The 25,531-nt window shown below is 37.8% G+C and overlaps 1 protein-coding gene and 1 long non-coding RNA gene across 11 annotated transcripts in view; one reads left to right on the top strand and one right to left on the bottom strand.

The window, feature by feature from the left end:
• The window catches only part of LOC139040068 (uncharacterized), a 37,069-nt gene extending 25,895 nt beyond the window's left edge, over nt 1–11,174 (top strand). The window contains exons 2-3 of the long non-coding RNA XR_011493900.1: nt 10,063–10,144; nt 10,861–11,174. This is a non-coding gene — a long non-coding RNA (uncharacterized lncRNA). The remainder of the gene's footprint in view (nt 1–10,062; nt 10,145–10,860) is intronic.
• CEP112 (centrosomal protein 112) overlaps nt 1–25,531 on the bottom strand; it is a 504,767-nt gene that overhangs the window by 245,974 nt on the left and 233,262 nt on the right. For 9 of the 10 annotated variants that reach the window (XR_011493899.1, XM_014847643.3, XM_070483475.1 and 6 more), the window contains one exon: nt 23,102–23,284. Coding sequence is in view for 9 of the 10 variants with exons in the window: in XM_014847643.3 (XP_014703129.2) it covers nt 23,102–23,284 (183 nt within the window). In the remaining variant the exon portion in view is untranslated. Of the gene's footprint in view, nt 1–849; nt 1,309–23,101; nt 23,285–25,531 lie in introns of those variants that run through there. The other variant, XM_070483476.1, reaches the window with a different exon arrangement.

Genomic DNA, 25,531 nt, shown 5'->3' with positions numbered 1-25,531 from the left:
CTTTAGGGGGAGAAAAAGGAGAGGAAACTGCAATGGCACAGATCCCTAAAATGCTATAAAGCAGAAGGCTTTGCTCCAAGGCGCCATTTTCCACACTAGCTTCCCAGTACTTTTCCCAGACAGTTTATTCACTTCCTTCAGCATGGGAATAAATGCATAGCTGCTGGCCATTCCGGGTTCATGGTAGAGATAAATCACCTATTCTATATGCTGACTTTCAATGAATCCTGTTTTTAACTTCATATCTCTCCTCTGCTACCCTTCCTTCCTGGGCCTGGGCCTCTATTGAGTTTTATGAGGAATACAGGCTCTTTCCTAGGCCGTAATCTTCTCCATGCGTAGCTAGATTCTCATTATCTCAGCACTGCTTCCAGAAATGTGTCTAAGTCTCTTGTCTGCTGATGGCACCCTTGTGTTGTCTTGGTTGTGCTAGCTTTATGCCTTTGGCATTCCACTATTATCATTTTAAGGAAGCCTTGTGAGGGACAGGAAACAAACTCATGTGGTCTGATTATTTGGGGCTTCTATGGGCATGTTTTAAATAAACATGATTCAAATCTCTGAAAGTTGTTTTAATGTAGTTATGTAGGGAAGACTCTATGTGTAAAGAAAGATGCATCTATATTTCTGTTCCATTTTCACTGTTTTCACTTAATTCTAGATGCTTCGGGTATCCGGGCCACATCTTTTTGACCCATCTGATTGCAGCCCAGCTAAGGCAACCCATACCTGATTCCACTTCAAGTGGGCTGTGGTGTGACTCAGTTCTTCTACCATGAGCTTTCTCCAAAGCCAGGAAAGGCCACTCAGCCAAAGGGCAGGTGCAGCCACGAAGTGCAGGAGCAGCAGGAAGTATAGGTGCACTCAGCAAGTGCAAGAGCAGGCAGGAAGTGTAGGTGCATCCAGGAAGTGCAGGAGCAGGCAGGAAGTGTAAGTGCATCCAGGAAGTGCAGGAGCAGCAGGAAGTGTAGGTGCATCCAGGAAGTGCAGGAGCAGCAGGAAGTGTAGGTGCATCCAGGAAGTGCAGGAGCAGCAGGAAGTGTAGGTGCATCCAGGAAGTGCAGGAGCAGCAGGAAGTGTAGGTGCATCCAGGAAGTGCAGGAGCAGGCAGGAAGTGTAGGTGCATCCAGGAAGTGCAGGAGCAGCAGGAAGTGTAGGTGCATCCAGGAAGTGCAGGAGCAGCAGGAAGTCTAAGTGCATCCAGGAAGTGCAGGAGCAGCAGGAAGTGTAAGTGCATCCAGGAAACATAAGTGTGGCCAGGAAATGAAGGAGCAGATACCCTTTAGGAGTACCCTCAATCAAAAGGAGCTGAAATTCCAAGGATAAATGCTCTAGATTCCCATTCTTTGGTAAGACAATTCAACTGGTGTGTTTTTAAAGATTACCCAGGGTTCTCAAGTGGAATGGAGTACCCCTTGTTCTCAGTAGTAACTTGATCAATAAGGCACCCTTTATTGGTTTTTCCCTCCCCTGTCTCATACTACCCATTCCCTCACTTCAGATTTGCTTTGTAATTATATTACTTTGTAATGTAAAATTGCAAAGGAAGTGGGAAGCTGGATTTCTATTAACATGCCTAGTTATCCTTCATGCCAGTCAATTTTCATGGCCATTAGCTTAAAAATTAATATGTATCAAATTACCTTATGTGATGCAAGATATAAATTAGCAAAGAGTTTTAACCAATATTCATTCCTTGAATGCAGTATTCTAGTCATTATATGCACCAATACTTTTATATCTTTAAGTGAGTATTATGATGCATTAAGAATTCTACTTTGAGTGACCTTTAATCAATTTAATGAACTGCTAAGAAGTGACCTTGACTAAAATAAAACTATAGATGTACAAAACGAGGCCAGCCATAGAAACAAAGGGAATGAGAATAGGCATGCTTGGGGGACATTCACCAAAGAGCTCTCAGCAAATTTCTGGAAAATAGAAGGTAGAAAGGACTATACTGAGATGTTGAGGGATGAAACAGGCTGTGAAAGCCAGAGCTACTGGGGAGGCATCAGCAGAGCCGGGCGCCCATCTGTTCATTACAACCCTCTCGAGAGGCTCTGGGCTCACGTACTACAAAGATGGTAAAGACACCAGTGAGAAGTGAAAATAAAAACAAGCTCCTGAAGGTCTATGTACAGGGGAGGTGGGCCCCACCCCTACCTACAGACTGTAGGCAATCCAGGTGAAAAGCAGAAGGCTCTTATCTAAAAAAAAAAAAACAAAACTGAATGAACAATCCAGGGAAAGCCATGGCTTCTAATATGGATTCTGCAACCCCAGAATAAAGCTCCCCTCATTCTAGCACTTAAAGGGGCAGGATTCTAACACATCTTTCAGTCTAAAGGCCACTCCCCATCCCAGAACTTACTCTGATTTCCTACTCAGGGAGAGACATATTAGGAGGTGAGTGGGAAAGAAACTCTATTTGTACCAGGAATCAGCTGTGCCGCAGTCCTGTCTGTGCTAGGTTGAATAATGTCCCCCTCTACCCAAAGACGTCCACATCCTAATCCTCAGAACCTGTGAATACGTTACCTTAAATGGTAAAAGAGACTTTGCAGATATGGTTAAGGATCCCAAGACGGAAGATTATCCTGGAGTAAGCATGTGGGCCCAAAGTAACCATGAGGGTCTTAGAAGAGACAGGGAGGAGGGTCAGAGTCAGAGTGAGGGCGCTGTGACAAGGGAAGCAGCAAGAGGAAAGGTGATGTGGTGCAGGGCCACGAGCAGGAATGCAGGTGGCATCTAGAAGGTGGGAAAGGCAAGGAAATGTATTCTTCCCTGGAAACTCCAGAGGGAATGATCTCTGCCAACAACTTAACTTTAGTTTTGTAAGACTAATTTTGGATTTCTCACCTTCAGAACTGTAAGATAAATTTCTGCTGTTTTGAGCCACAAAGTTGATGGTAATTTGTGACAACACCAATAGGCAACTAAAATACCATTCATCTTTTGTACATATGAATAGAAAGCAGGAATCATCAAGCACAAAAGAAAAGTCAAGAGAAATAAGTATGAAATAGAAATACAAACAGAAAAACCAATCCGAAAGAAAAAAGATAATTCAGGGCATTGTACTAAGAAATCACTCTAATTCATTATCTTGGAGAAAGGAAAATTTATTACATCTATGAAATGAAAACAAGATACTCTGAGAAATAAACAGAAAAATACAAAATGATCTCTCAGAATTTAAGAACATGATTCTTGAGCATAAAGGGAAGGAAATTTGCAAAAGTACAGTCAAAAGACAAAATGAAAACTTTGAGAAAAAAATAAGTCATGAAGGCTTTCTGAGGTCTTTAATTTAGAGTCATAAAAGCCTGAGAGAGGCAATTAACCAGCTGTCATTCGGAGGCGTGAAGAAGTGCTGAGGGTGGGACTGTGTCACACCTCTGACCACAGTCTGAGGCACGTAGCCAGGGCTCAATACTAGTTAATTCCCCTAACTTTTCTTATTCAAGAGACAAAAATCTCCTGATTGTTCAACCTCAGATTGTTCAAGCTTTGGAACAATATTTATTAATTCCATACTCATAATCTTAATATTCTTAATCTCAGATGAGAAAGTTTATGATTATGGTAAAAACAAAAATTAGGAATAGGAAGTCAAGGCTCTCCGGAGCACAGAGCAGTGCAACTTTATTATAACTGAAGGATTTTTTCCCTTTGTGTCATTTTTATGAGGACAGATGCAGCCAACTTCATGTATTAACTTCAGAGGCAAAGCAGAGAAAAGATTGTGTGTGTGTGCGTGCACATGCATGTGTGTTTTCCCTTTGGCCATCAGACATAGCTTCAAACAAGCATCTTATTATTTTTACCCCTTAAAAGTTAATTTATTGCCTGAAAAAGAGCTAAAGAAGTTCCTGAAGATGATCTCAGACTATGTTCCCTTTGCCAACTAACTATCCTTAATTATAACATCACACCCACTGCACATGGATAAAAAGAAGAGGCGATGGTACCGCAGTACACCATGACAGTTTCCATATTCGTCCTCATAATGGCAACACTTCAGTGGTATTACAGTAGGATTTCTACACACTGAATTCAGTTTATGTACCAGAGATGCACCTAGAAAGTCTTTGAGGTAAAACAATATCAATCTCAATGATCACTACCAGAAGACAACAAAATTAAAGTCATTCTTCAAACTGACTCTCCCTTTTGAAGATTTTAATATAAATTACGGAGAGGAACATTAAACTATGTAGGAATATTTTTCTAACACCACAGAATCAGTGGCATAGTTCACTCCTTGCCTGAGCACGGTGGCTTTCAACAAAAAACTAAAACAGGAACTTTTGTTGATTATGTTTCTGCTTCTTATGGACACAGCAGCCTCTGCAGGGAGAAACTACATGGAGACAAAATAATTTTGTATTTACCAAAGAACACTAAAGAAATAATAAAGAAGGAAAATTATACTCTTCAATTGGGAGAAAACAACACAAGAGCAGTGCCCAAGGAGCACACTGTTGAAAGATGGAGCTACCGCCCCCTCCAAGAACGGCGTAGGGCTCCTTCTTCATGGCTCATAATGCCTCATTATGTCTCTAACACTGTGCTTAGCACATTATTTCATATTTATGTTTCTTTGTCTTTTACCCCTTATGATTAAGTGTGTCTTATTCATTTTTGCATCTTCAGCAGCTAGCAACATGCCTGAAATTAAGGCAGCCCTCAGTATACGTTGGATGAATATTTTATAATTTTAATCATATCACCAAAATGGTAATCAGTTCTCTGAAGTTATTATTATTTGGAGATTTAATAAACATCCTCTGTATATTATAGAAATCTGAAGGTTAAAAAATATGGTATGGGAACAAACAAGGCCCAGACCTAGACCAATCCCTGCAATATAAATTTATTGATTTCTGCTCATTCATTCACTGATTAAGCATCAGTACTTGGGCCAGGCCCTCTGGTATGTTCTTGGAATACAAAGACAAATAAGGTGTCTCTCTCTGGAAAACACAAACACATAAATAATAATGACAGTCCAGTAATTATAGGCTTATCCTACACATCTATTTTTGTCATTGTATACTAGAAATTTTGTGAGAACTCAAAGAGATGGGAATAAGTACACTGACAATGCCATCCACCAAAGAACAAACAAAACTAAAAAACTAAAATGAATTGATGGCTTCTCTGGGAACGTGGCAACTGTTAGCCTCTTTCCCTGCGACCTAACCCAACTCTGAAGCCATGACTGGCTCAGATTTCCTGTGGCCCTTATTGATCAGCAAATCTGCCTTTGTTAATATAGATGTTTGCATATGTTTGCTGAGGCCACAGTCTGTACTAGGAATCTTTTAGGTATAGGGTATACAGAAGTGAGGAAAATGGGTAAATCCCCTTTTTTCGGTCCATTTGAGGGTATAGACAAAAAGTTAATAACTATGTAATATAAACTGAGAATAGTGCTCTGAAGTTCACAAACAGGGAGCTCTGATAGACCAGCAGGGGAGGCCCTTGTTAGAGAGTCATTAAGGAAGGCCCATTTGAGGAGTTAACAACTAGGGTAAGACAATGAGAAGGAGCTGATACTACAAAGGCCTACAGCAAAAGCCTTCTAGTCCCAATGAACAGCATGGGCCAGACTTTGAAGATAAGAAAGAGGATGGTATATTTTAGCAAGTAAAAGAGGCCAATGTAGCTCAAGTAGAGGTAGCAGGGAGAGAAGAGCTGGTGAGCATGTTGGGAAGGAACAGTAGGGCCAGGTCATGCAGGGTATTGCAGGCCATGCTGAAAAGTGGATTTTATTCTAAGTACAAGCTATTGAAGGATTTTAAGCAGGGGGTTTCCTAATCCAATATACATTCTGAAAGAGGTCATTATGGCAATGGAGAAGAACAAGAGAGAAAGTAAGACTATCAGTTAGGAGGTTACAGCAGAGGGCGGGTGAAAGATGGTGGCGGCCTGGACCAGGGCAGTAGGTGAAAGCAAAGGAAGGACATGGATTGGAGATCTATTTGGGGGTTGAAGCTATAGGATTTATCAAAGGATTAAGAGAAAAAGAAGCCATTCAAGAATGACTTCCAAGTTCTCGTGTGGGTGCTGAGTGTATAGGAATGCCACTTGTAGACAAAGAGAAGATGGGAGGTGGAGGTTTCAGTTCTGGCCTTGTGAAGTTTGAGGCGCTTGTGAACTAGTTAAGAGAAGATGCCAAGAGGCAGCTGGATATTTGAGTCCAGCTCTCAGATGAGAGAAGGGAACTTTGAGGTTCTTAGCATAGAGTTGTTATTTAAGGCCACTGAAATGTAGATGATCACTCAACAGAAGAATGAAGAGGGGAAAAAAAGAAGCCAGACTCCAATATTTAGTGCAAGGTAGAGGAGCTAGTAGAGAAAAGGAAACTGAGACGGAGAAGTGGGAGCAGCAGGGGGAAAGCTAGGACTCGCTGGGAGACACAGACGTCTTCAGTAGGGGACAGTGAAAGGGACGTCTTCAGGAATGAAACCTCACCGCAAGGTTAAAGCAGTGAAGACTGGCTGGTCACAGTACTAGAAAAGGGAGCTAAAACAGGATTCCAGAAAACAATGATGATTATACTGAGAGAAATCCAACTCTTCCCAAGTAACTCAGTAAACTCTATGAATCTCAGAAAACATGTAAGGACTAGGCAAATGTATTTCCTAGTAAATCCTACCTGAAAGTGTTTTATTCCATGTTCTCTGCTAAGGAGAAGAGAGAGAAAAAGAAAATGAAACATTTAAGAATATGAGGTAGACCATAGATGGTAGTAAAAGGAGAATTAAAATATTGCTCCTTTTACTGACATCTATTTTGCTAATTTAAAACTATACATATTCAGAACTTCTTCAAACTACGGTTTGGATGTTAACTTATGGTATAAATAGAAATTCTCTTTGAAGAGGATGAAAAAAAGCAGTGCAGAATGATCAGATTTGTACAATGGTATCAAATCTTCCAAGTAAATGGAAGAACTGTTTTTATTCTGAGAAATAGAAGCAAATTTCTACTGTAAAGCAAGTGCACATTATCTTTAGAAAATTTTCTCATGGATTAAAACTACTATTTCTCCTGAATTACTATTAGAAAATTTAAAAATAATCACTTTTTACTTTAAAGTGGACTTAGATCTATGCTCTATGTTTGTAATTACCCTAAGCTACTTATCTATACTATTTGGCTCAAGATAATATCTATCATTCAATAGTACACTGAGCAAAGACAATGTCAAAGTCTGCTTTCCTAAGTGATTTTTTTCTAGATCAATAATCGGATGAGGGGAAATGTTTTAACGCAAAATAAGTAACTGTTTTAAAATTGTGTTGTTTTCCCTTTCTAAAAAAGTGGTTCAAGTTAACCAATTATACTTCATTACCCTGCGATGCACTTGAACAGACTAACGCTGCAAGAAGAGATGCAATAAAAGAGAAGAGGCATCTTCCAATCCTTCCTGCCAGAGTTTAAGAGATACCAATCAAGCAAACACCTCTCGGAGAGTCACAAGACTGCTGTGTTAATTAGCTGGTGATATTTTTGACTACGACTCTCAGATGATGAAACTGTTTTTCCTTGTATTGAACCAGCTTGGCCCAGACTAGCCTGTCCCGCAGTGACATGTATATTGAATACAAATCAGACAGCACAGCTTTAAATCTGTGTTGCAGCTCTCATTTCCAATTCGAGAACTGTACTATAATCATAAGCTTCTGGTGGATGAAAGGAAATCAGCTCTCTGAATATTAGCTAATGCCACATTTGCAAGTCCTGAAGAGATCTGTGCTGTTAAAAAAATAGATCATTTCGCGTGAACCTATATATATGAATTGCTTTGTACTGCTCAACTGATAGAAGCAATGCCTGTGCTGGGATTAAACCCTTTTCATCATAAAACCTCATCTGGTTCGGAGTCCAAGTCCATCAAACCTTTTCCTTTAAAGTCCCGCCTTTGATTCTACATCAATTTATTCAAACCGCAGCTGGGTGGCTGAAAACGAAAGGACAGCATCATTTAAACCAACCATGTTCCCAACTTGAAAGAAGGGCTATAATTAAAAAAATGGGCATAAAAGAATGGAAATGGGATAATATTTTTTAATGGTAGTTCAAAGGCCGACAGATGTCAAAGCCTTTGAAGATGTCAGTACACTGAGCAAGAAGTTGCCATAAAAGAGCTTGCCTGAGAGGTGAAGCAGCTTTTTAATGGCTGAAAAAACCCTTGCAGACACATCCTTGTGTTTTTAATTTGTCAGAGTTTCTGCAGTATTTTCTGATTAACGACACATGATTATAACTGCATAGCAGACATAGTTTTATACTTGGTTAAATGAATAGTTTATTCCACATTCTTTTAGAACTAGATAAGAATAGGGACACTTTCTTAGGAAGTCCAAAACTGTTCTGATTGCTTCACATATTTATGCTAATTTTGTGGGACTGGCCAAATTCAGAGTTACTGTATGTTGCCAGCTTTTGTTCTTTACTAGTCTGTCTGCTAGTAACATTACAATTCACATGTGGTAGTTAGAACGCGATTCACCACAGTTTCATTCTTTTCATGTACATGGAACAATATGTGCCTGAATAATTAATTTGTGCACCAAGTCATGTCAAACTAAATTAATGTTTAAAAACATTCCTGAGCTCAGTCTAAACAACCACGGGCTGCCATTGGGGTTCAGAAGAGAACGACTTGCTTAGGGGAAAAAATTGCAGCCATAACTACAGTATGACATTAATGCCTACTCAAAAAGAAAGAGCTGTAATACCATGTGTAAAATGCTGGGGGACACTTTGCTAGGATTTGGGGGAGGGACTCAGAATGTTCCCGAACTATTCGCCCTTCTAAACAGTTCTGACATGTCAATTTGATTTGTTCTGTGAAATTACCCTCACAATATTCATGAATGTTAACCACAAGTCACCAGTGAGTAGTAGCAAAAAAAGGCTTTCCCACCACTGGGTGTGCCTGTAATTTATACCATGACAATGTACAGAGGAGAGAGAGTTCAGAGGCTTTTGAAGTCAGACAGATTCGGGTTCAAATCCTGGCCTGTTCACTCCTGGGCTGCACAGGATGGATCTGTCTTCCCTTCTGCAAAGACCAAGATCATATGTACCTCCTTCCAGAAAGCATGTGAAAGTGTCCAGTACATAACAGTGTGCTCAACTCCCTTTCTCAAACAATACACAGAAAAATTAAAATTAGGTCATTTCTAGTTGAAAATGTTTATATTTCTATATATAATAAAATCACCTTTTAATGAAGATGATCATTCTTTTAAAAGTGGATGTTGAAATCCAGGTCCAATAGCTCCTAAGTACTGCCCCCTTCCTTATGTTGTAATCTTCCACGGCCATTAGTGATCTAACCCTAAGCACATACCTGTTTGCTTCTGACAGCTAACTTTTGGCTCAATCCTGCAAGGATACTCAGGGAGGCAGCTCAGAAGATAGGGCACTACGGAAGAGATTGGGGCACAGAAGAGGGAACAACATTTTCAAGTAGGATCAGGGAACAGACCTAGGAAGTATAGAGGAAGAGTAAGCAAGCAGTGCCCCCAACCCAGAGAGAGCATCTCTCATAGGCAGGAGGCCTCCAACCTGACCCTGAAGAAGCTGATCTGTAATCCACTCACCTGCCCCGACCCCGGTTTTCTATAAGGAGAGGGGTATCTTAGGGTTTACTTTTCTAAGGTAGGGGCTGTTGCCTCTTTTGTCTCTAGGTGACTATAGTTTTGGCATTACTAACCCTAGGCACAACTTCAAAGCAGGTGAAGGCTGCCTTGAGCATTTTTTTACCTCCTTGTCTGCACTTACTAAATCTTCTTCTTGCCCCCTCCCCCACCTCCAGATGCCCAAGTCTTCTGACTACAATTCCCCTATGGCACCCCACCAGGAAGTTATCTTCCTGCAACATTCCTCTTCCTTCTCCTTTTACACTCTTTCCATCCATCAAAACTCCCACTTCATCAGTGTAATAGATTTCAGTTTGATGAGAGCAATTTAATTAGAATAATTTCACAATATGGTGGCTATGACAGTTACTTTCCTCCCCATCTCCACGTTGTTCAGATCTTCCCTTCTATGAAGACTTCTCTGGTTCCTTAAGGCACATGCAGTCGTCTGACCAGTGGAATGCAGGGCAGAGAACCAGGTAAAAGCAATGACCTCATTTGCAATTCTTTGTGTACTTGCTAAACTGCTTGGCAAGCCTGTGACCACTTTTGGGGGAAGGCTTTGTCTTCTTTGTTTTTGTATATCTCCTCTTAGCACAGTGACTGCTACATGAAGGTATTCAATAAATGAGGAACAAACAAAGAAATCAATGAAGGAATCCTTGGAGATAAATTTGCATCTTAAAAGAAATCATTTATTCTTTTTACCATATATCTTTATTCATTTAAATGTTAAGTGTTCATGAATTACCTGTTCAAGAATTCATTTTACTGTATATATTTATCCATTTTGAATTTTTAAATGCTGCACGAGTTACCTAGTCAAAGCAAATACACTAAGTAAAGTGCAAGCAAGACAGAGAACGTTAGTCAGCCCAGACAAATTCCTCTTCGAGATATTTCAAGCCATGTAACTGACAGATCTCAGGCATGGTAGTAGATGATTCTGGAGTGGGAGCTTTCTCACAGCCGGGTGTCTCAGACTGGGCATTTCAGAGGAGCTTCAGACCAGCTTGTGATCTCCTTTTCTCTTGTTGACTGACGCTGGGTATATCCTCCCTCTGACCTCAGAGCCTCAAACTCTTGGTTCTAACGTAGGCCCAGGCAAAACTTGGTCCTTTTTGCCTCATTGGGTGAGCCTGACAATCGATCCTGCTTCTCTAGGTGAGCTGTGAAACTTCTCCTTCTACCCCAGGAGCGGCAGTCGGCTGGAGGCGCTGGGCTGGACATATGGCTGATCCTCCCCACACCACAATGGAAGCCTGGTTTAGGGCTGCCTGCAAATCATGCCTGACCCTGCCACTAACTGCCTGAGTTGCTTCATTCATCTGGGTCTCATGGTTTCCCTCTCTGAAATGGATCCCCTGAGCTCGACGTCCGTGACCAGCTGCAGAATGATGCGATGTGGAGTCAAGCTTCATAGCTGTCGTTCATTTGGTGCAGTAGTGCATTTATGTTGTACGGCCACAGTTCACAACTTGAAAAAAATAAACTAAAATTTACAGGGTTATTCAAAAGTATTTTCCCATTTTCAATTCTCTCAACAATCCAGGAGTTAGGTATTATAGTTTCTTTTCTTTTCCTGGCTCCTGAAATACCACTTTGTCTTGGTTCCCTTCCCATCATTCCTGACCACTTTCTCGGTCTTCTTGTCCAGTTCTATTTCCTCCATCCTCCCTTAGGCGCTGAGTGTCATCTATTCTCATTCTTCCTCCTCCTTAAGAGATCACGTCTTCATGTTGGTATCTATTACCATCCATCCTGGTGACTCCCAAATCTTTCTTTCCGAAGGAGAGCTCTCTTTTGAACTCCAGTCCTATATTTCTACCTGCCTAACTGACACCGACACCTCTATGTTCTGCAGCGTATCAAACCACAACTCTGGGTCTCCTCTCTCATACCTTCCGTCATATCTTCTTTACTTGAGATCAAAGCACCTTTATCATTTTATTGCACTTTGCTATATTTATATGTCTGTTAATCTGGAAAGTCTGAAGGCTGGGCCTGCTGGAGGAGGCCACAGAATATAACTGTCCATTTCCATGCTGGTTTTGTTACCAGCTTCTTATACACCTGGTGGCCAGGCAGGCATGTAGGCAAAGTTTCCAGCCAGCAGAAAGGGACCAGGAGGGTACTAATCTCCCTTCACGCCATAGAATGGTGAAGAAAGTATCCTCAAGGGCCTGATTAAATCATCACACCAATCAGGTGGTGTCATTGGCAAAAAGGTGCCTTCCTGGGGACTTGCGGGTCAAGGCAGCTTGTCCTGCTGACTAGGGGTATTACTTTGTCTCCTATCCAGCCTTTGATGTGCGGTAAGATGTATCCTTTGTCTATGTTAAAGCAAGGCATTCTTTACTCCTATCTATTGGTATGAATCATATTACCCTCCTTTTATGACAGATGCACAATGCCTGTTTCCTCATAGAATATAAGCTGGAGGACAGGGATCTTCCTCTTTTTAATATTCCAAGGCCCTAGTACAGTGCCTGGCACATAGTAGGAGCTCAACAGATGACACTAAATGAATGAATGAATATTACAGATGTGGAAAACGATGATCAGATTTATGAAGTGGGTTACCCGGGTTTATAGAGCCAGTAAGTAGTAGAGACTGGCCATGAACCAGCATCTCTGTCTTCATATTTGATAAGAAATTGGCAATTGCATTCAGGCCCATGCTTTCATTATTGTCTACATGCCAATGAAGTCTAAATTCATATTTCTGGAATCTCGATCTGCATATCCAACTCTCTATCTGATACATTTCCATCTGGATGTTTAAGATGTAGGTCAAACTTAGCTTGGCAACAGCAGAACTTTTGCTTTTGCTTTTATTCCCTCCCAATCATCCTCGTATTTGACACCACCATCTATCTAGCTGCTCAAACCAAAACTCTTAAGAATTCTTCTTTCCATCACTCCTCATATCCAAGCCATGAGCAAGTCCTGTTGACTCCGATGCGTACGTCTTACAGACCTCCAGGACTATGCGCAGCAGCCACGGTGGCCTTCTGAAAACATGAATCGGACCCTGTCCCCTTACTGCCTAGAAGCCTCTCATTGCCTTCCAATCACATTTAAAATCAAATCCAGAGTCCGCCCTGGTCCTGCTCTTCCCTGCACCTGCTGTGCTCACGCCACACAGGCCTCCTTTTTCATTTCGTGAACACACCAAGTTTATTCTTCTACAGAGTCTCTGCACCACCTGTTCCCTCTGGGTGGCTGGCTTCTCATCAATCAGATCTTAGCTTAGATATCTCTTCCTTGGAAAGGACTTCTCTGATGCCCAGGTAACACAATCACTTGGTCATTATCATATCTCTCCATTTTAATTTTCCACCTACCAGTTATTGCTATATGATGCTCTCCTTGTTAATTCATTTTTTGTATCATCTTTCTTTCCCCATTCAAGTGTACCTTCAGAGCAGAACACTGCTCTGTCTTGGTCTTTGCTGAACCCAGTGCTGCAACCCCCTAAAAGGCTATATAGGTTATGCCCTACACAAATCTGGGGCAATCTTCACAGATACAAGGACATGAGGGGCACCTCCTCAAGGGGTGCACCCCCAGCTCCAGGGCCTGGCACAGAAGAGCACTCAAAAAATCTTTATTGAGTAAATGAATCAAGTTGAATAAAGTCCACATCGTAAGGAAATTTCATATACACAATTCTGCCTAATTTTTGCAGACGGGAAAACTTATTTGGAAATAAATTTGATTTAGATGTTATTCTAAGATTCACAAATATAAAATTTCCAAGTCAGAGAGTTCCATTTTGTCAATATTAATCTGGAACTATGAGATTTCAAACAGCAGTCAGAATAGTTAACAACAATTATGATTTTCATGAGAACATTTACTCTATTACTCTTATTTCTAAATTGAATGATTTTTTTTTAAGAAACACCAACTTTACGGGAATAGACTATGATGTTTACTGCACGTCACTAGAAATTGTTAAAGAGATGCAAGTACAAGAGTGCATATTTCCACATCTTCCAAAGTCTGAACCAGCACATGCACAGTCAGGACTGACTTTAATAGGGGAGCCAGGAACACACTGCACCCCTTGAACTCGTGGCTTTTGTCTAACGACAGCTTTGGCAGTAATTTTTGAATAACTGAAGAAGAAAACGTTTCCAACTTTCACACTCCACTTCTCTTGTTGTACATGCCAACATCACTCTATCTGGAGCTATCAGACGATTTGCCCAACAAGTGAGGAAAACATTTACATTATAAGAAATTAGCTTTTCAGGAAACATTTGGTGAACACATGCATTTTGTACATTAAATGACATCTCTGCAAATAACAAAATAAATAAGGTTCCACTTGACCCTGGGGATCTGGGGTTTGTTTCATTAATAAATATTGACTTAAGGAGCAAACTTAAGATGAATGAATCACCAGCTTAATTTTAACCTTTTTAAAGACCTTTCAAGTCTTTACACTGAAAAATTCCCTCGTTTTGAGACGCGGGGCCTGGCTGGACTGTTGGTTCCATGTTCACTGAAAGCTCTTCTGTGCCACAGAGCGATGGTATCAGTGGCAGACACACACACACACCCTGCAAGACCAACGCTGTCTTGCAACTGCCCCCATAAACAAGGGAAGAGACCCCAGATCCAGGCCACATACTTCGGCAAACTTCATCCCTGAGGACACCATTCACTCATTTTCAAATACTACTAATACGGTCGGGCCTTAACTTCACATGGAAGCAAAACAAATCAAAATTACTCAGAAAAATAACACACATTTTCAAACCCTGCAAGTCTAATTCTGTATTGTTTCTTTCTGATTTCTTGTGATCTTTCCCCACTGAATTTTCACTGAATTTTAATATTTGTTTCAACTGAAAATCAGCTTAAGTTTCACACTAATCTACCAATTTCAATGCTTTGGGGCTCAATTAGGCCAATTTTTATTGTCTAAAAAGTTTCCTCCTAATGACAGTATTTTTCAAGCATTTTCTGTAGACAAATATTAAAGTAGTTTGAAAGTAGACTATTATTTTCATATAATGTCTTGCTCTCCTCCTCAAATAGGAGTTTAAGGTCTCCCTGACATCAATTTCTGTCATTTTTCTCATGAAAAAATGCTCAGGTGTTAAATATCTTTCATATCATGCAACTAGGCATGATTCCAATTAGCCCTGAATGGAGGACAAAATGACAGTTTAATAAGCCTCAATTTGCCAGCTCTTTGAACATTTGATGATATCATCATTTTGCCAATCATTTCTTGCACTTTGGCTTCAAACCTCTCTGTCATAAAAAACTACCTCAAATATACAAATAAAGACATCATCTCTGAGAGAACTGACTGAGTCAGAAATCCAAAAATGACTTTTCCAAGACATCAAGGAAAAAGAGTTATTCATCCAATATTTCCTCAAAGATAATTTCTGCCAACATTCTCAGTAATTTCGCTGAGGCAGAGGTGAAGAGGCGGAGGAAGAGCAAGATGCTAAATATAACTGAAGCCTTTTTCCTTGTGTAAATGGGAATGACATGCAGCATGTGGAATAACGATTTATCTCTGGGTATTTTATTTTAAAAAAGAATTCATCTGAAAACTTCTTATTTTGACCAAAATAACTCTAGAATTAAGCCAAAACTGCATTAATATACAGCATTTTTGAGGATTCTAAAAGAAATATATTTTCTAATTATTCTTTGTTATTTCCATTGAGAAAGTCTCCAGGTTTAAAATTACCAAACCACCTTGATTTCACTTCTAAAAGATTGTGAATAGCTGTAGTCACGTAATAAGATCCTTACATGGGTTCCATTAGAGAAAAAATACTAACGCTGAAGTCTTTGAGATTTATTCCTTAAAATAAATGGATCATATGTAATATTCCAAATTAGTATGTGACTATAACAGAAGCCACCTATAATAAACCATTCACAACAAACCACACTTCACCAGCACTAAATGCAAATTCCTAAGAAATTTTTATAGAGATTGGTAGGCCCATTGACCTGAAAGCTTACTGGATTCTTACTTTGGACATATCTTCTTATTTCAGTAATAATGTGAAAACCAAAAGTGAACCCATTTCAAAAACATATTCATTTTTCCATTCTACAAATTCTGAAATTTGTGGGAAGGAATTCTATTCCAAATAAAATACTAAGAAATGCATATCTCTTCAGAATTTAATTTGTCTCAGAATAAAGACATAACCATGGCCTGTGGCTTTGGAGAAGATTGGAACTACTGGCTAGAATCTGATTTGGATTTACATAGTCTGAGTTATGGGTATCGGTATTTTAAATCTAGCAATGTATTAACAATCCAAAATTGAAAATATAATGGAATTTATGCAGAATAAATGAAATTCAGAGACAATGAGTTTATACACAAGCAGGCGTATGGGGCAGGGACCTTTTCCATGAGTCTCAGCTACACTAACTACTGGTTATGTAACCTTGAGCAATTTCCTATGCTTTCTGGATCTTTCCTCATCGATAATATGGAAATACATAGAGTCATCTTCCGACCCAGGTAAGAAGATCAAAATAGAGTTTCCAAATAGGAAATTTAATCCTTACAGGGTATTAAGAGGGTTGAATGAGATAATGCAATGTAAAAGACCTAGCAGAGAGCTTGGCGCATGGGAAGCATACAATAAATATTTGTTGCTGCTGCTGCTGTTAAACACACACAAGCATAAAAATTCAGTGTTTTTCTAGGAGGTACCGCTTACTAAAACTGGAACTCAAGCAGCATGATTCAATTTTGACTTTGCAGCAATATCGAGTATGGCAAATCACTGAAAGAAATGCAAATTGCAATGAGAATCTCAGCATGGGGAACAAAGAGTACCAGTGTCTCTCTCCCATGCCAGGCAAACATTCACATATAACCCTGCTCCTTTTTTGTCATGTCTAAGTCTCTCCAAAAACCTAAAATCTTTCTTGGAAGAGGCTATGAGATAAGAGTACTGAATTAAGATTAAGAAGCTGTGGTTTGCTAGTTCTGCGACCTTGGGCAAGATAATGTCCTTGAACCACAGATTCCTTATCTGTAAACATAAAATAAATGGATGTGGTCATCTCTTTAGATTACTTAATCTGACTACATTATTGCTGGATACTTAGACACTTGATATGACTAAAAGCTTCTTTTGTCTGGCAGAACATACTGTATACACAGACTTGTGTTCCCTTGCGACCTCCCCAATTTTCACCACTGCAGAGTGATCACATTATACCCCCTATTTGAAATATCTCCAGCATTTAACTACTAATTCTTAAGAACAATTTTAATATTTCTAAAAAATCTATTAGGTATAATGAGAACAAAAGGCAGATTTTTAAAGCAATCATTATTAATTGACATGAAGTTGTTAATTCAAAGGGAATACTTTCTATGTTATTATTTGGAAGGTCTGCCTTTAAAAGGAATATTCTTTATCTAAAAGTGGACCACATGACATAGAATGTGGTTTCCATGGTAACTGCCACATTTGAAAAATATGCACAGGACTAAAGATACACTGTATAATGCTTCTACAAATGGATCATTCTTCAAGAAATCAATTTCCTTGTCTCAGTCTGCTTCTTTTTTTTAACTTAATTTTATCCATGATGAGGACGAAGTTGAATTATTTATAAAAGTTTAATTATAGGCATATACGCTACTCTTGTGCTTAGAAAATGAAAATAATTACAGAATTTTATAATTATAATGGAAAAAGAAAACTGGTGACCAACAAAAAATGTAAACTTTGCTTGAAAGGGCATCATCTTACTATATTTTCTCCTAATTAAGTACTTAAGAAATAGTATTCTCATACAAAGTAATATATATAAAAATACATAAATATAAATACATTATTAAATTCACTAAATACTATTAGACACACAACTACTGGATACTAATAAAATGAGATCTTCGCATCAATACATCTACGTCAAAATATGAGAAGGACTGGTTCTATTTGGAAAATTCTATATAACTTACGCTTTTGGTGTCAGAAAGACAATATTTCCCCCAAAGGCTTCTAAAAATGGCTTAGTTAGGGAAACCTCTATTTACATTTTAAATGTATACAGAAAATTCTTGGTCTATCTTAAATATAGTGCTTAGATCATACTATAAAATTTTATCTAAAGAAAATAAATTGAAAATTGTAATGCATGGCTTTACCACAAGACCACTGAAAAGGTCTTATTTTATTTTTACAAAGTAATAAAATGAATTGTTAAGAAACATTTTCCCACCAGCTCTTCTAATGTTTGACATTAAACATTCTATACATTGCAGCAAAACCCACTAATACTTAAAACACACTTAATCCCACTCCTCTTTCCCTCTAATACAAATAACTCAGTGCATCAGGGGACAAGTATCAAAGTGTGGTGTGTACACAGCTGGAACACCAGGCAACCACTCTGATGTGACCATGTGTGTCACTAAGGAGAAGAGGGGAACAAAAAGCAGGGTTACATTAACAGCAACAGCCTCATTACGTTGGGGAAAATAAGGTTCACGTAGTTTGGTTTATCCAAGCAATCAGCCCAATTTAACCCACAGAAATAAAAATATTTCCTACCTCAAAACCAAGAAAATGATATTGGTGAATAAATGATGATGAAATACGATTTTGGTTATGTAGGTAGGATGTGAACCATTTCAGTATAAGGCACAAATATCCTATACTCTGGACCAAATTACCATTTCTTACAGTTTCCACAGTATAAATTCAGAGAAAAGAAGCAGATATGGGAAAGAGAGAACACACTTCAAAGTTAACACTAAGGCATTAACTTCTAAACTGCTTCTAGTCTCAGTCATGTTTCTATTTTTTGGCTACTAAAGATATTTTGCAAGGGTTTCTGGAACGGTCATAAAGTGATGGTACTAGAACTTGGTAGGATCGTGACTGAAAATAAGCTTTCTTTTGATTCATAATATGTACAAAATTGGATGTCTCAAAGCACCTATGTTTTTTGATGTTGAGAATAATGGTATTTTCAATAAATTAAAACAAAATTTTGGCATATTAAAATAAAACCTGCTAATTACATTTTGTGGAAGTACTTTAAGAATCTCAGGTTCCCCAGCAGATTTTACTTCCCAATGTTCTAATAGATAGAGAACAGCACCAGGTACATTGGTCAGCATCCTTTATATTGCCTTAAGTCACAAATTTCTCTTAGAATTGAGAGCTAAAAAAAAATGAATTGGTATGACTTTTTTCATGAGATAATTAGAATCTCACCATTCATCTTGTTTCCCTCTTTGCTGTGGCTTCTAGGCAAGCTCAGAGCCAAAACCTGTACTTAACTGAAGGATTTTTTTTAAGTATAAATTTCATAATGCAGTTAATATCATTTATTGCTTAATTATTATTTTCAGTTACATTTTACTTGCTTAAGTGTGTGTTTATTATAAAATGCTGCCTCACATCTTTTTTGAAAGTAGTTGGCATGTAAAGAAATTAAACCAAGGGTTTTCAAAAAAACGTTGCTCAAACAAAGCACAAACACCATATACAGGTTTAACAATAATATTAAAAACATACATACATTGTTAAATTCATCCTTAAGTAATCTTTGAAGAATGATAGCCAGTGCTTAATTCACTGCACGCATGTACACACCCAGTTTATAAATGCAGATTTTTATCTTGTGCCCAGATTCCCAAAGTCATGGAAAATAATGTCATTGAGACATAATTTTAAAAATTAAAATTATCATAAATATCGTTTCTGGAAAACTGTTTTTTAAATAGAAGAGAGAAAGAAGAGGATTTCTGAAAATCCCACATTTTAGAATGAGTGATAGGTGCAGCCTCTTACTGTGAATCAATATGGCAAAATGAAGATGATCTGTCCATTTGTTATGCAAAAATTGTTCATATCAGAATCATAATTCTCAGTTTCAGGATTCAAGAAAGGCATCAAGGTGCCAATGTTAGGCAAGACCCATTTTACTAAATTCAAATTCTAGGTTTCATGTATTTTCAGATCCGCTTGATAACCCTCCCCAAGTCTGTCATAACTAATTTGCATTCTTCTGATGGTGGTTGTCAGTGGCTGCTGTGGTTACCCGGACTCCCTGACTTGTCTGTACCTCAACAGGTCACAGAGACAGCCATTCTAAGATGGTGACACCACCTCTGGGGTAGATCACACAGGTTCTCTGTAACAGCCTCTACAGTGTTCATACACACCACTCACTTCGGCAACACAAATAAAAATCAAGCAATCTCTAAGTGGTTCAGGGTCCTAAAAGAACAATAAAGGAATCAAGAAACCTATGCTCTGCTATTCTTGTAATTCAAAGGGATAAACTGCAGAAATTCTTCCACTACATTGCAAAAACGAATTACATGTGGAACTATCATGTTAGAAGCTTTTCTAAGATGATCACAACTAAACTATAAATTTTTTATTATTAAAAAACATGACTGAATCAATAAAATCATTCTCCAAATTAATTTCCAAAAGAGGGATCTGGCAAATGAGAAATATTTGACAATGAGGTTGTGAATCTCTCTATGTCTTGATATCTACTGATCTGGATGCTTTTTCTTAAACATTATGACCTTAGGTAGACACAGACTGAACATTTTGTATGAGGGTGATAAAATTTAATATGCATTTTAGCAAAGTAAGCATCAGAACATAAAATATCCTACCATTGAAAATCAACATATTATGACAAAAACATAATATATGCATAGAATAATTAGCTAAATGCACCAAATAAAATGAGGAAAATGGCTAAGTGTCCCTAGTTGCATTACCATATCATATTGTTTCTTTATAAAACAGAAATTACTTGAATAACAACTAACCTTTAATAATCATATAGCATATTCACCAAAAGGGAGTTCCTAGTTGATATATGATTCACCTTATGGTAGGTAACTATACTTTGTAATAACGATTTTCTTATCAGTATACAATATATCACACATTTGGAAGGAGCCTAACGCAGATTTTTAGTATATTGTCTGCATTCAAGAATCTGATGGAAGAAAAAGCAGCAAACAAAGCTACAGTCTCCAGATTAGACATCTCCCTGGTCCTCTTCTGGTTAAGTATTTCAAATAGTCCTTTTTTACAAAATGGCCTCCACTGCTAAACGGGAGCAGCCAAACAGGAACAGAAAATCAAATATCTCTCTGGGACTAAAATTAAAAATTATACAATCCAATATTTACTGCAGCAAGCCACAAAACAGTGATTTGAAAAAAGATCTTCTATTTTAAAAAATATATGCCCACTTTGTTATTTTGGAATTCAGGACTTAAAAAGTATTTATACATTAGATTATTTAGACTACAATCACGAAAAGACATATTTGGAAAATTTAGGACTTACCTGAATGAAGCTTTGAATTAATATCCTCAATGAATAACCAAAAATAAATATAAATTATTAGCATTTTGGTATATACGATAAGATTTTTAAAATATAGCTTATTGATAAAAGTTTTAAAAAAATATTTTTTCTGAAAACAATTAAGTACAGCTTATACAGAAAATCATTTTCACTTTGATCAAGAATGCATTTAGTAAGTTTCCATTGCTTACTAGCATTCCCGTAACAGCAATTCCAATTGTTTCAAGAAAGACACAAAATATGAGAAATATAATCCTATCTATAGCATTTGAAGAGGTCATATGATCCTCATACTTAATATTTCAATTAGAATAAATTCAATTAATAACCTGCTTATACTCTCCCTGTGGCTTAATTATATGTAATAATTCTAAAATTCCCTTTTGTTATCATTGGAAGAACCGCACCCTATATATGGCAGATAACGACATATGCAAAATCACAAAGATCCTCTAAATTTGGCCTCCACTTGTGTTGGCTTTCCACAACAGCACCAAAACAGTAGGAAGTTATATAAATTAATCTATTTTATTGTATTAATTATTCAATTCTGCTATGCAAACAGACCCTTCACTGACTCAGAACCCAAATATCTCACAGAAGACAATGGTAAGGCTTAGCATCATCTTTGAAGGAGAACATAAGTTTGAAAGCATTCTTAATAAATTGTACGGCTAACAATCAAAGGACCAGCATATATTTTATAAAGGCTCTAATGAGGTTGGTGGCAAACATACAATGCACAGTGATTTAACAGGAACCACCTGACTATTCTGGTACCATGGCTACTACAATGACCACCTTTTTAGTTAGCAAACCTCCATAAAACAAACTGAAAATAACTTTCCTATAAATGTATATTATTGACAAAAAAACACCTGTGCTGAGTATATTTATATTGCCCCAGTCATTCTCTGAAAGTAAAAGACAACTCAAGGTCAAATGAAAAAATAACCAATAACTCCTATTCTTTGCCTTACCGCCTCCCGCCCCGCACTCAAGAAATTAACATCTTATTTAATCAGTAGTATTTTTATGTTTAGATAATCATAAAATTGTTTAAACACATATCACAACAAACAAAAGGTTTATTTCGTTGTTTTAAAATTATATTTTTTAGGGAGGAAAGACAACTAGGAAGAAGCTTATGTGTGGTGAGGATAATATGGTTAGATTTCAATGGGAAAAGAGGTGTTTAGACCTAGTATATGATATGGTTTTATTAGAAAAGAAAATTATTTTTTTATTGTTATCAATTGCTCTTCAATTTTTCTTTAATAAAATTTCACAGCAATCTCCTCAAGAGGATACACTAAAGGCCTTTGATTATATATACCCTAAAGAATGTATTGTACCACAAAGATACACACCCAATAAGATTTTTTTTCATCTGAAATTTATAAAGATAATTTTCCATGCTGACAGTGCACATTTCATCCATAAGTTTGAAGAGTCAAATGCTACCACAGCTGGGGGTTATTCTGCCAAATGGCTTCCAACAGGGACTACAGAGATGGAGGCTGGAGGCATGCGTATGTGCATGTAGGAAAAAGCAACAGACCTGACGGGAAGTAGCCCTTCTCTAGAGTCATTTATCAATTGCCATCTGAGTGATCTAATCAAATACAGTCTCATGAAAAAAAGCAACACTAGGAAGAAAAGCAAATATTAAAACAGCTGCTTGATTACCTACAGAGATTAAAACAAAAAGCAAGGAGTCAGGCTGATATATTTCATAGGGATTTGCTAAGGCTGAGGGGAGGGGTAAGGGGCAGATACCTTAAAAAAATCCATCATGAAAGGAACTGAGACAAGATTATAAAAAAGAGGCCAAGTTATAGCGCGCCATGGGATTTTTAATCTGGCTACCTGTGGTTTCTGTAGTTAAAGCCTTATTCATCCTCAAAACGGGGGGGGTGAGGGGAAGAAAACAAAAAAAATCACATTTATATGTCAGTTTTGCAAATGATCAAACAGCGTGCATCAACAAAAATAATAAGAAAACATTAAACGCTGATGACTTTTTAAAAATAGATACACGTTTTATAAAATATTATTGATAATTACCTGTGAATCTCGTTTCTTGAACTCTTGAATTTGATTTTCGTGCTCCATATTGGCAGCGCGAAGCTGCTTTTCCAGGTTTTCAATTTCCCGTCCATGGTCTCGGACTAGGCTATCCTTCTCTGCGTTACGCTGCTGTAATAGGTGCGTCTTCTCCTGTTCATGCTCCAGCTTCAGCTCCACTATCTGATTGGACAATGAGGAGGACAGTTCATCAACAGAACATCCTTGTCGTCATGACAACTCATGGACAGCTTAATTTTTCTCTAATTTGTCCAAGTTGAAAATTTTATTTTTGCGTCATTATTACCTCACCCTTGAAATACTCTCATTTTGGGGGGATTTTATCCAAACCTCCTAATATTCAAGACAGTTGGGCATATTCAGTAAATCGTTCTGCAATCTGTTGACACAAATGCCTGAACATTGAAAAAGATTATGTTGAATGCTAGGTATTTCCTCCCCAAGATTTCGGGTATTACTGAACAGCAATGGTTATAAATGGTTAATAGTCAGTATGCTTTGCTTTTTGCTTAAATATATACACGTCAAAAGCAGCAATTAAATCGGTCAGTTTTCTTTATAATTTTCAAATAAAAGATCAGAGCTAAATACGCATCTGGATTATTGTATATACAGTTGTCTTTTTAAAAATAAAATGATAAATTTCAAAGCTCTATTATCTCGTTGTCAGCTACGGTATACCAACATAAACAGATGTTATGTGTTCCAGAAGGGCACCTGCTGTGCTGCAAGCTTGCGCCATGATTTCATAAAAAGCATTCTATTCTCAGGATCCTTTCCCAGTCCACTCCACACTGGAGCCTGTGACCTTGGCCAGTCTTAGCCTCTCCCTGCTAGACTGAATGGCAGCCCGAGACCAAGGGCCTGGTTGCCGCAGCTTTGATACTAATCCTCCCAGGCTGCGCACAATGGCACCCTACCTGGCCTGCACACTATAGCCAGCCAGGCTGTCTTTGAAGCAGGTGATGAATAGGGGACTGCAGGAAGCCAGCTTCCCCAGTGAACTCCAGGCCACACAGCTGCTAGGAACAGTCACTTGGATTTTTCTTCAGTTTTGGTGGATTTCAGGGTAAAAAACTGCTGTTATCTAGAATATGTTGTTTTATTTTCGGCGTGAGAATCCATCTTCAAAAAAGCTAACAGTAGGAGCCTGCTCCAAATCGATCTTGTTTCGTGCAATGAATCACCAGACTACCTTATCTTAAAGCTATAGCATTCATTTCTCCAGGCGTGCACGCTGCACTCAATTTCAGAAGTTATTTTCTTTTGAGATTTGAAATTCTCATCCTCTAATTGCAAATTAATAATCAAAACACAAATTTAATTTGCTTTTAATCACAGGTTTCAAAATTTTTTCTTATTGTGATTTTTCTTAGAGAGTTGGAAAATGAACAAGAAATTTTTGACCACTCATACATTTATTAATTTAGAAGAAAGAAAACTATACTAACTCTTGAAAATATACAATTATCATAACAAAATAATGTATAAAATAATATAGAAAAATTTTTTTGCATCTGAGAAAAAAGATGCATTCTAGTGATTTTATGTCTTTCTAAAATTTATGGATCCTTCTTCCATATTATTCTACTGTTAGTAATATACAGAAAAAAAAATAAAAATTTCCTCCTTATATACTATATCAAGTAGTAAAAAAAAGTTTTCCTTATTTAAAATGTGCGTGTTTTACTTTGTGAGTCATATAACCACAATGTTAATCCCAAGAAAAGAGAGAATTTAAAATTTTATTGATATTACTGCATTTTTCAGGCAGCCAAGTCTATGAATTATTGAGTTAGAACATTTTTAGTTCTTGGACATGTTATTATTTCTACTCAGTGTTACACTATCAAGCATTATTACGATAAAATTATAAATTTTAGTTAAAATCATTTAACTATGTGACACACTGAAAGGAAATGGAAAATTCTACTGAGATCTGATTCTCAAAAGCCTCAGAAAAATTGGGATTATGGTTGTGATTTAAAACTGACAGACAGCAAAATACTTCATAGTACTGTAGGGAAAAGTAACCAGTTGACCTATAATTAAGGCAGAAGAACGACAGAATTTTTTCCTGGTATGAGATAGATAGTGATGGAGCTGCTCATTCTACTCTCTAGCAACGATGCACTTCCACAGGAACTTTCTCTGAGTTATCTGAAGATTCTGATGGACTGATCAATGACCCTGCTCATGTTCAAATTTCAGTTTACTCATTTAAAAAATCAGGAAAAAGTGAAATAGAGATAATGGAATTTCAAGCCCAAAGACAGATGCTCATAAATTATTAGTTACTTTGTCAGGGCCTGTTGTTCAATGATGTTATTTAATGAACAAATCTCAAGGTTGCTGGAGCCTTTTAAAGTGAAATAGCTTAGGTTTGTCTGCCCAATTCAACACTACTTG

This window comes from Equus asinus, chromosome 13 (genome assembly GCF_041296235.1).
Source record: "Equus asinus isolate D_3611 breed Donkey chromosome 13, EquAss-T2T_v2, whole genome shotgun sequence".
Taxonomy (NCBI): Eukaryota; Metazoa; Chordata; class Mammalia; order Perissodactyla; family Equidae; genus Equus; species Equus asinus.
The sequence above is the reverse complement of the archived record's forward strand: the minus strand, read 5'-3'. Positions and strand labels throughout refer to the sequence as shown.